Raw genomic sequence first — 12,306 nt, forward strand, 5'->3', positions numbered from 1 at the left:
CATCCTCGATTATCACAGGGGCACAAAATCCAACCACAAGTGGGGCTCCTGGGTGACTCAGTGGGTTAAGCCTCTGCCTTCCGCCCAGGTCATAATCCCAGGGTCCTGGGATCGAGCCCTGCAACGGGCTCTCCGCTCAGCAGGGAACCTGCTCCCCACCCCCCACCCGCGCCTGCCTCTCTACTTGTGATCTCTGTCCGTCAAATAAATAAATAAAATCTTAAATAAATAAACCAACAAACAAATAAATCCAACCACATGTTTCCTTACAAGAGAAAGGCAAAGGGGGGTTAGAAACGGGTGGAAGAGGAGGGGGTATTGTGATTACACAGGCAGACACTGGAGTGATACTGTCACAAGCCAAGGGCTGCCTGCAGCACCATAAACTTCAAGAGGCAAGGAGCCAATTTTCTTCTACCACCTCCCAAAGAAGCTCCTGGACACCTTGACTTCTGTCTAGCGATACCTCTCTTGGACTTCTGGCCCCCAAATGTGTGGAGAATAAATTTCCATTTTAACCACTGAGGTTGCCACTAAGCAGCCTGCCACATCATCCCTGCAAATACATTTAGGTGGGTTCACAATTATTAGGCTGAACACATCAGACCCGTCTGACACCGACCATGTCGCAAGCTAGACAGGAAAATGTCACTTTCCCTGAAGCCACGGAAATTCTGATTTGGGTGAAGAGAAGAAACAAATGTCTAGTCAGGGTGACTTAGAAGAAGCTGTTTTCCAAAAGGACCTAATTAGAATGGAGTTTCTTCATGTTAACTTTCGTCCAAAGAAACATTTCCTCTTTAAAATGTATTATTAAAAGCAAATTACCAATGTAGTATTTGTTCATTGTTGACAATTTAGAAAATGCAAAGAAGAAAAAAAAAATGAAAAAGAGGGGCGCCTGGGTGGCTCAGTGGGTTAAGCCGCTGCCTTCAGCTCAGGTCATGATCTCAGAGTCCTTGGATCGAGTCCCATATCGGGATCTCTGCTCAGCAGGGAGCCTGCTTCCCTCTCTCTCTCCCTCTGCCTACTTGTGATCTCTCTCTCGCTGTCAAATAAATAAATAAAATCTTTAAAAAAAAAAAAAATGAAAAAGAAAATCACAAGTTTTACCCATAATCCTGCTATTCAGGGATCACTTCTGCTCATATTTCAGTATTTCACAAAAATAAAATCCTACTAGCATTTTGCAACCAGGTTTTTATTTCATTTAATACGTGATGAACATTTTCCACACCAGTATAATTTCCACAACATAATTTTGAATGACTGCATGTTTTCCATAGTGCTGTGGAGCAAAAATATTACAATATCTCTTCTAGGCACTTAGATTATTTTCCCATTTTTCACTAATGAATCTTTGCTGATGTCCCAAGAGTTTCTGAAGACAAGAAGTGACATCTGGAGATGCAGGAAGACAGAGTCTTTGACGTGAGTCTGAAGGTTAAGCTTTAAAGCCATAACTGGTTCCCTAAAGTGCCCATTTTCCAGGCATAGCCCTCCCAGTGTGGGGCACCAGGAAACAAACAGTTTGAAGGTGTCAAAGAGCCCCAGAGAATACCTCAACGGGGCCAACAGCTCCACTGCCCCCACCGCAGGGTAGAGCGACCCCATAAAGAAGGCTACCATCCACTCAACAAGCACTCAGGCAAAAGGATAATCTATACTCTAAACACTTCCATCGGCCGAAGTGAAAATAATCCCTCATATGAAAAGATGTTAGTCATCAAATAACAAAAGTGAGCTCATGAAGGGTGAAAAGCTTTGCTGAAGCCACCACAGCTGTCAGAGGGAAGACCAAAGGACAGAATTCAAAGTCCTAAGTGGAGACTCACAGCCAAAAAGTTTACAACCACAAAGTATCCTCCCATGCTAGGTACCACAGCTTTGGCATAAGCAGTGTGTATGTCAAACATATACACAAAGACCATTCTAGAACAACATACGAGGCCTTCAGCCATCCCAGAATGGTTTCTATTTTCTCCCCTCGACCCTTCTGAGGCTGGAACAGGGTGGCCAGGAGAGTGGGCACCATGTGTAGAATGAAATGACAGGAATAAGACGGAGGACGTTTCAGTGCCTGGTGGGGAGGACCCTCCTCGGGTTCTCATAATGTTCCTTTTCTGGTGATTCTCCTTTCTCTCTGTGGTCCTCAAACATTAGAAGTGGGTACACACTTCCATGTGTAAGTGGGTGTGCCTACCTCGCTCCTTCCTCTTCTCACAGCTCCAGTATCCTTGAGGGACAAGACCTCGATGAAATTCCACCTCCATATAACAAGGTACCCTCTGGGTGTTGCCCACTAGTGGTCTCATAGAAACTTCAAATTTCATAAGCTTGAACTCATGACTTCTGAAATCCCACTTCTCTCTCTCTACCTTGAGGAATGGGTTGCCCAATTAGAAACCCGGAATGAAAACCTGAAAAGGGGGGCTCGAGATTTCTTCGATGAATAAGAACATTCCCCCCACCCTTACCCACCAGGAAGACGGAAGCCCCTCGGTGCAGAAGGCCAAACCGCTGCTAGCTGATGGTCACTCAGGACTGTCTACACGGGGCCCTGGAAAGTAGCCGATTCTCAAACTGAGGCTTATCTCATCTGTGCCAGAATATCTCCCATATATATTCAAGGAGCTGAGCTGGGCTGTAACACAGAAGGAAAGTACACCTCCCCTCCTCCGATTCCCCAGCCCCCACCTACTCTGCAACCTGAGGCTTTGCATTTGTTTCTACTACCACTGCTCTTCAACAGAATGTATTTGTCTGCCCATTAAGCCTTTTTTTTTTTTTTTGGTAGTGGACACCTTTGTTGCCTCTCTAGCATCTCCTTCCCTCTTCCCTCCAGTTGGAATTTGCAGACTCCAAAGCAAATACACTTCAATGACTTAAGTCAATTCCAGTTAGATTTTCTGTTATTTCAACCCAAAGGACCCCAAACCATTGTTTATCTTTGTGCCCCTATTAACATCTGGGAAATCCTGAGAGCATGCAGTGTATTCCTGCAGATGAAGAAAGAAATGAGAGAAGAAAGTTAAGGAGGAAGGGAGGGAAGGGAGAAGAGGAGGGAAGGGGAAATTGACTAAGAGTAAAAACCACAGAAAAATAAAAGCTTGTCTCTTAAACAACAGACGTTAGCTCACACCAGCTTTTACCTTTCGAGTAAATGTGCTTTGATTTCTTTACAGGAAAGTCTGAGAAAGAATAAAGAGAAAATGGATTAGAATTAGACACCACTTACTCCAAATCTGGAGATTTACACTTTGATTTGAACCAAAAGGTTTAAAGAGTTGATGAGGGCTCCATGCTTGACTCTTAACTTCATATGTTATTAGTCTTTATTTTATTTGTATTCTGTCTCGATATCAAAAGCAGAAATGTATTTTGCAAGGAGAGAGTCTGCACAGTTAGCAGAACTGGACTCATGCCATGCCCAATCACCTACACCAAGAAAAGCCGCAAAATGCATTCAGTGAGGATGACGACGCGGTATAATCAATATTTCTCCCTCATGTGAGTGGGTAAAAGCAGGGGCCTTTGGCTAAAATGAAAAAAATAAAAATAAAAACATGACTACATGTCTAATTAAATACAAAACTGATCCAATAAGCACAAAAATATGTGTGAAATAGGTACATGTGATGCTAATTTTAAATACACTGAAATTCAAATAAGAGCCCTCATCCTAAGTATGGCTGCTGGAATTCACTTCTAAGACTGGCCATCCTACATGCGCGTAAAATGAGGACTGCCTGCAAAGCCTTCATTCAGCTCAGGAACCTCTCGGTCTCATGCAACTGGGATTCAGCCCCGTCCTTCCTGAGAGCTAGTGACTACTACACTTACTTCTGAACACACGAACCTCAAGAAGAGTAATAGGAAAATCATCCGCTATATGAATCACAAGTCCCTTCTTGGGAATTAGATTGTTTGATGGCTTCTGCCCTCACAAAGGGGAACAGGACAGTGAGCGTCTTAGGTGGGACTTCACATGAGGCAAAACCAGGTTGCCTCACTTGGGGGAAGGAGAGATTTGGCAGATGGGGCGTTCTGTAGGAGAGGAGGCCCGGGTGAGGCCCTGGTGGGGCCCACGATGAAACATGAGGGGACAGAGGCAGCTTGATGCCCACCAAGCTGCAGAATGAACACAAGGGCACTTTCATCCTGAGCGATGAGAGAACCAGGGATGGGGGGGGGGGGGGAGAAGGTGGGGTGAGGAAAGAAATATTATATGCTCAGTTAGCCCTCTTTACCACCAACTCCCAAAGCCTGTCTGGTGGTCAAGAAAAGCCAGACCTGGAGACCTGGAGACCAATCTCAGGACACCAACTGTCCCCAGCTGAGCAGGTGCAGAGCAAAGACAGCCAGGTAAACCAGAGCCAAGGCAGCAGATCAGATCCAAACAGGAGACCTATATAAGCAACTGCCAACTTTCCTGCCTTTCCTTCTTGCTTCTTTCTCCTCTTGTGTGTCCTCCATGTCATCTTCCGTCTTCAACTCATCAGCGTCCTTACACACAAACTACCACCATTCACAAACTTTGTGGAAGGTTTTAAATGAAAGATAAATGTTACAGCATGTGTCAGACCCCAATCATGTGTCAGCATCTTTGTTTCAGCATTGCTACTATTTATTTTGGTTTGAAACTATAAATGCCATAAAGCTGGGGTCTATCTCTGTGGAACAGAGCATGGGCAGCCAGGAGCTCAACGGACAATTCGTGTTTCATTTCCTATGCATGTTTTATAAGGAATGTGACTTTTCATTGTGGGCTCTCTCTCTCTCTTTGTTTTTCAAAAATCAAATTGGAAAGCCTGAGAGGTATATTAGGGTTCAAATTATATGATGATTTTATTTATTTTTTTATTTTTATTTTTTCAGTGTTCCAAAATTCCTAGTTTATGATACTTTTAGTACATGATCCCCAATCATTTCTGGGTTTTGTGAACCAAGACAAAATCTGAGTCCAATTAAATCAAGTAAATTTGAGCCTTGGACCTTTAGATGACAGAATGCCTGAGACACAGTGATCTTAGTTCTAGCTGAACAAAGATGAAGAAACTGAGGCTCACAGAAGCAAAATGACTTGCTACAATCACATGACAGAGCCAGTTTTAAGAACTATCTTAGGACACACACAGGAGTCACTCGAGGTCATGAAGAAGGGTTGGAATCTGGTGGGAAGGAGCAGAGGCTACGAAGACAGACTGATGAAGTTCAAATGCAGGCTTTGCTAGTTACTCACTGGATACTCTGGTACAGGAAAGAACTTCTCTATACCTCAACTAACTCACCTGTGAAATGGGGCCAGAGATGGCCCTTGAACCACTGGATGGTCATGAGGACCCAATGCTTCTATACCATGAAAAGGGCACAGGAGAGTGCTTAATGCATTCCTAAACATCAGCTCTTTACCATTACCATCATTTCTGTATTATTAGTATTTTATCACTAATTATTATTATCATCAACATTACCACCATTTCACAAAGGCTTTGAGAACTTTGACAATTAGGTCCAGAAATGAGTCAATCCAACAAAGAACAGCGCCCCCTATAGGACAAGGCGGCACCTACAGGCACTGTAGGTAGGGCGCACATCAGATGCACAAATTACCCAGCCCAGGTCTTTCTTGGATGTCAGCCTCCTGGTCAGCTGCGGCAAACCCATTCTAGTTCCATCCTCCACGGCCCTGGCCGATCTCCCGCCTCCCCAGGTGTGACTCCACTTGGGTCACTTACGTGGCTCTTCTCACACATCACTCTGCAGCTTAGGTCCTCAAGCTCCAGGCAGTGCCTGGGCCGCACAGTCGTGTAAATTGCAGTCTATTTTTAAGTGCAGGTTCTTTTCTGCCTGCTAAGCTGAGCGCCTGCATCAAAATCTCTGGGAAGAAGGTCCAGAAACCTGTCCTCTAGGGTTTTCTGATACACACACGAGTTTCAGCAGCCCTGAAGGTTTATGGATTCAGGCGCTCGTCTACTCCTTTCATTTGACTACAAATTGCATTACCTGCAACGTCTGCCTTGATGCCTTTCTCCACAATTCCATGTACACAGAAGGTCTGCCATGACTATGAATTAAATAAATGTTTGCTAACAAGTCAAAGTCACCTAGGATTCTGTGGTGCAAGGCAGGAGAAGCCAGGTATGATCAACCATGGTTGTAGCTGTGCAAAATCAGAAACAGCATCAGATACTCTGGAAATCTCCAACAAGAGCACGGGCAGGCGCATCCTAATGGTATGCACTGGGTTTTGCAGTGAAATAACTCTACTCCAGAAAAAAAAAAAAACAAAAAACAAAAAACGTGGCAGCAGTAGAGGAAAACACACAAAGACCCAGCTGCCCACAACATGAATAGCCTGGCAGGGCAATCCCATCAGGACCCACAGAGAATACAGATCAGAGGGAAAGGCGAAATCTGACATGAACCAGAGCCTCGATGGTACTAACCATAATCCACTTTCAACTCCCTTTTCCTTTACTCTGCTCCCTCCTGCTTCTCTCCCTCCCCAAACCCATAGTTATGCAGGCAGGACTAGAGAACTGTTTAGGGAAAAAGACCTAGCAGTGTGTGCAGATGGAGGGTCCTGTCCGCTGGCCGGCAGCTGGGCCAGGGCTACATTGTGCTCATTATTCCTGGCAGGCGTGAGCCGAGAGAGAGCTCCTCCTTCTGCAGCTGGCATTTTGTGAACCAAGTTACTCCTAACAATCAGAGAGGAAGCATTGCATTTTGTTTCTGTGGATGGTGGGGGGACCAATGGGGAGGTCAGGACATTCTAAACAGAAATTTCAAGGCTCAAACATGGAACTTTTTTGTTGTTTCTTATCAAAAGAATGTGACTCTGAACACAAACATGAGATTGTCATTGAGAATTAAAGAATGTAACTCCAGTGCGTTTAAGTTAAAACATAACTGTATAAAGGGCATTTTGTATACAAGTTGAAGAAGGATACATTGGGTGTTTTCTTCCTTCAAAGAGAATCATAAAGCTGGAGTTGGCCCAGATCCCTGATTCCAGATCATGATTATCTACACCTGGAATCTCATCTTCAAGATTTCTAGGGATGGCGAGTTCACAAACTTTCTATAGCCCATTCCTCTCCATTACAAAGCACACACAGACTATCTCCGCCTCTGAGAATTAACACTCCCGGTCTCTTCTGCCTGAAAGATTCTTCCACAAGTTATTCCTGACTGGCTTTCTCAACAGCCAATGCTTGTTTTCCTGTACTCTCTCTCCCTCCTCCCCAACTAGAAGTTAAACCCTACAAAGATGCTAGTGGGTGTTGCTCCCACTGTCCCCAGTGCTGGGCAGACACTGAGCACCCACTGGGTATTTGTGGGATGGATGAACACGTGTGGAATTCTGTGTACACAGCCATCAAGATTTCTGTAGGCTCCAATCTAACCATAGTGATGCAAGAATGGGAGAGGGGATGGAATATTCTGGCAAGAAAGACTGATGGGCCTTGACTTCCCTAACCTAGAAATGCAGTAAGGAGTCTGTCTACAAGATTATAATAAAAACCCACATGCAAACATACATTTCTGTTTTATTTTATTTTCACTACTCAAAACAAATTTCTGCCCCTTAATTTTTTATTCCTCAAAAAAAATTACTAATGACAAAATATGCATAAACATATTTTCTGTTACTCCTGAACTGATTGCTATAGTCATCTATTCATGTAAAAAAGAATATCATGCAAGAAAGAACCCAAAAGCCTACCAAAATTATACATTCCACTTCTAGGTTTTCTTTAATGTCAGCATTACAGTTTACATAGATGAAAAAAAATGTTTTTTAATGGATTCTGAGGCATGGATATTAGTATCAATTCTGAGAGCTGAAGCCAAACAAAAATGCAAAATAACCCCCAACGGAGAAGTACACAGTTGAGAAACTTGTTTTTTATTCTTTAAGATGTGTTTTATTTGGAGTGCAAATACAAAGGGAGGAAATATCACTAAGGACAGAACTTTTCTTGTGGAGCCCCGAAGTTCCACAAGCCTACAGCAAATATAAGTGAGAAGACTATTTTATTCACACATACTAGAACTTTTGTCTTTACCTGGAAACAATGGAGAGTGGTTGATTGCTAAAAATACAGCAGATATGGGTTCATCCCAGCGTCACTCAACGAAGCTCATTAGTCATGTTACATTTTCATTCCTTTCAAAAGTCACCACTGGGAAACAAGTGTCCTAAGGCTACATGTCCTTTGGTTTGTCCCACCAAGAGAGGCCCTACTAGCCACATGCCACATACCTTACAGCCACTGTGAGTCCTGGTCTTCATCAGGGGCGTGGTGGTGCACAGCTCGATGGCCTCGGGCTCATGGAAGATGACTGCTGGGAGGGGCTCCTTTTTCAGTGTCAGGACATTCAGCTTGGACTTCAGCATGGTCTGAAAGTGCTGAGAAGCAAGATAAATACATAAATAAGCAAGCCAACTACAGTTAAAGTTTTTGGCATTATACATGGCACAATTGTATATCAAACCCAGGAGGAAAATCTTTGTTTTATGAACTCTGTTTTACGAGGAGGTCAAGAGATACTTCAGAAAATGCAGGAAAAAGACTGTCAGGACAGCACTAAGGTGACACCATGGGAGGACGGCCAACCCCCACTATGAGACCACGGAAATATAGGGTAGCGGGAGAATCACCTAGGACCTTGCTCTGAGAAGTTCTTCAAAGTGATTTATAGAGATAGAATCCTGGAGATTCCACCACGCCAAATAAGGGAAGATGTTAACAGAGCTATTGGGGGCTGGTGGCGGTGGAGTGGAATGCAGTCTAGAGCTAATAGAAAAGAAAACCCAGTGAAAAAGAACACAAGACTCCTGCTCTCCTTCCCCAGTTCTGCCATGCATTGGCTGAAGAACTTCAGGAAATTCACTACTTCTCAATAGACCATTTCATCTGCTGGACTCTAGGTAAATATCGATTTTATACCCAGCTCCCATTGTCACTGGTTGTAAAATATGCCCAGAATCCAACTAAATTTAATCGCTGCTGTGTATACACACAGTCCAGGCGCCATCTTTGTTTGGTCTACCATAGCATCTGGTCCAATCACTTCCAACTTTGTCCCAATGCAGAGTATTATCACAGCACAGCCAAAGGGAGATTCAATCAATGCATTTCACTCCTTGTTTAAGACCCTCCCAAGCATTCCCTTCTTCTCACAGAAAAATTCCAAGTCCCTTCCCTGGCCCTGGAGCTCATGCACCATTCAGGGACCTCTGCTTCTCTAACCTCATCTCCTACCCTTCACTCTCTCACTTGGATCCAGCCACCATGGCCTCTTTATTCTTCTGAGAATAAGGCAAAGACTCATGTGTCTTGGAATCTCTGAACATGCTACTCCTGCCCTAATATCTGCCTGCCTGGCTTCCTGATCTTCTTGAGGACCTTGATCAAACGTCACCTTATGGGGCAGTCCTTTTTAATCGACATCATGTAAAATAGCATATGTGTGCACACATTCACACAGACACACACAGATGGCTTCACGGGCATGCAACCTGTTCGGTCACAACAGTGTCCCATGCTCAGGAAGCTCCACGCTTGCTTTAATGCTCTTGGGTTAAAGTAAAAATCTTGAAATCCCTCATAACTGTACCTTTGAGCTTGCATTTCATAAGCGAAGTCCAATGAGATGGCAGTGTGCATACATGAATAGAGGAAATATATACAGTATGTGCATCCCCTGATGCCTAGGAATTCGGCGGGATGCCAAGTGAGTACAAGGTAAGAGTGTTAAGCCTATGGCTCAGTAGGCAGAGCAGTGGCAGCCCCAAGAGTCCATGCTTAGAAGAACTTGCTTCAAGTACAGAAAGAAGTTGGTTGTATCCTAACTAACATGAGTGATCAAGGAACTCCAGCGTATCCCTTTTCTCTGTATGAGTTTCCTGTAGTAGGCAACCACTTACACTGAAAAGGACAACAGGGAAGGAAAGGGACAGGCAGGGCAACTGCAGCTCCTCCTCCTCCCATCCATCCCTCCTCAGGAATCCGCAAACCAAAGGTAAAGTGTGGGGAGAATGTGCATGTCTTAGAGATGAAAGAAAAACAGATTAGCTGGGTTTGTAGTGTGTTTCCACTGCTCTGGCAAGCACAACATTGAGACACGCCCATGAACTAGGAAATGCAGATCGTGTGACTTCAGTGATTCCACTTCTAAATTTGCATTGAAAATGGGCATTGCACAACCTAATGATGAATGGCAGATTTGTGTTAATAATCTAAATTCTGAATTTTTCTCTTCTTACAACAGATAAAATAGCAAAAGCCAAACAGGAAAAAAAAAAAATCCACCATGACTGCCACGGAGAGAAATTCAGGGAAGAAAGGAAAAAGTTTTATGTTTCAGTACCTTTGGTGGCACTTTTTTCAACTTTTTGAGGAGAGATACTGCATTTTCACTGTGCCCTGGTCCTCACAAATTATGGAGCCAGATCTGCCCATGTGGATACTCCTCACTGTGTAGTCCCTTCCTCTGCTTTGTTATTCTCATCACTACTTATCACCACTACAAAATAATGTATTTTATTCATCTTATTTTCTGTCATCTTCCGTTAGAATACAAAGGCCATCAGAGCAGAAACTGTTTCAGTCAGTGAAAGATCCCAAGGGCCTATAACAGTTTCATGGGTTCACAGAGAATCTACTAGAACTCCCAACTGACCACACTGATTATCCGTTTTATGGGCCACCTTCACTCAACTAAACGCTAATCCAGGAGTTGCTGTGAAGGTACTTTGTAGGTATGATTTTAAGTCCATAATCATTTGAGTGCAGATATATCCTTGATAATCTGGGTGGACTGGAGTCAGTCCACTGAAAAGACTTTACCAGGTGAGGTGAGGCTTCCCTGAGGAGGAAGAACTTCTACCTGTGGACAGCAGCTCAGTCTGTGCGGAGAGTTCCAGCCCACCCTTCCCGACAGCCTGCCCCAGGGATCTCAGACTTGCCTCGCCAGCATCCACAACTGCATAAGCCAGTTCCCTGCATAAATCTTGCTGCATGTCTCCTACTAGTTCTGTCTCTCTGATCCAACCCTGACTAATACTGCTGCCTTCTAGGTGATAAAGTTGCCACGCCGGTATTTCTTCAAATGGGAGAAAGAGTTACCCTAATATTTCCCTGTGAGTACTGATTTGTAATTTTTAAAAACAGAGAGGCAAGTTTTCATATGACTCTGGAAGTTTCTGTCTTTGTTCTTAATTGGTTCTCGTCCAACACTGGGGGTAACAAAGGTTTCTGAGAGGAGCACCACAGACACCTAAGAGTGAGAGGCAAAGTTGGTTGCCATGGCGGGACAGCAACTGAGGTCATACAATAAAGAGGGTAAAGGGGAGAATGGCTCAGAAGACGAGGTTATGAGCAAGTGGGAACGCCGTCCCTCGTCTGCCATTTTGCTGGAGCTCGATGAGAAGTACATGGCTCAACTCAGCCTGACTCCTGCCACACAGAATGTTCCTAAAGATGGCCCCAGAGGTGACTCTATTGTCATGCAGGCTGGACCACCTCACTGCCCAGAAGCTCTAAGACTGTCCTCCGGCCCCCATTGTGGGACCAATGTCACAGCTCTCAGTCCCATCGTTGAGCACAGAGAGAGCCGGGAAGCTGCAGACTGGCACAAACACACACACAGCCAGACAGCCAAGTAAAAGAATGAAAGAAACATTTTAAAAACCCAAAACTGGGGACAGTGTGCCAACTTCAACACACAGGCTGCATAACTTGAGCTAGCTAACTCTTCGGAGCCTTGGCACCTCCCGCCAGGCAAGGTGCGTGCCCTACATTAGCTCACTGGGCCATCGTGTGCACCTTCCCCAAACACCTGCACTCAGCCAGACACCGTGGCAGACGCAGCTGGAACGGAAATGAAATGTTAGCCTCTGCCTGAAAGGGGTTCTCCCGGTAGCTAGAGACTGGGAAATCAAATGACAACTGCAAATTGTGTGAGTTTATCAGACTAGCTGAATGGAGATGCTAAGGCAGTATCTGAATGTGAAATTGAGAAATGACTCCTTTAAAAAAGGGGGGGGGGTTTGGGCCCCTGGGAGGCTCAGTAGGTTAAGCATCTGCCTTCAGCTCAGGTCATGACCCCAGGATGCTGGGATTGAGTCCCACAGGCTCTCTCCTCAGCAGGAAGCCTGCTTCTGCCTCTCCCCCTGCTTGCTGCTCTGCCTACTTGTGCTCTCTCTCTCTCTCTCTCTCTCTGTGTCAAATGAATAAACCTTTAAAAAGTTTTTTTAAATTTTTTTTCTTTAATGTCTTTGTCCTTTTTGCCAAC

The 12,306-nt window shown here is 44.5% G+C and overlaps 1 protein-coding gene across 1 annotated transcript in view; it reads right to left on the reverse strand.

Moving 5' to 3' along the window:
- PID1 (phosphotyrosine interaction domain containing 1) overlaps window positions 1–12,306 on the reverse strand; it is a 225,531-nt gene that overhangs the window by 113,507 nt on the left and 99,718 nt on the right. Inside the window, exon 2 of the mRNA XM_046019913.1 lies at window positions 8,270–8,416. Within this exon, the coding sequence (XP_045875869.1) occupies window positions 8,270–8,416 (147 nt within the window). The remainder of the gene's footprint in view (window positions 1–8,269; window positions 8,417–12,306) is intronic.

The sequence above is a fragment of the Meles meles genome, chromosome 9 (assembly GCF_922984935.1).
Source record: "Meles meles chromosome 9, mMelMel3.1 paternal haplotype, whole genome shotgun sequence".
NCBI lineage: Eukaryota > Metazoa > Chordata > Mammalia > Carnivora > Mustelidae > Meles > Meles meles.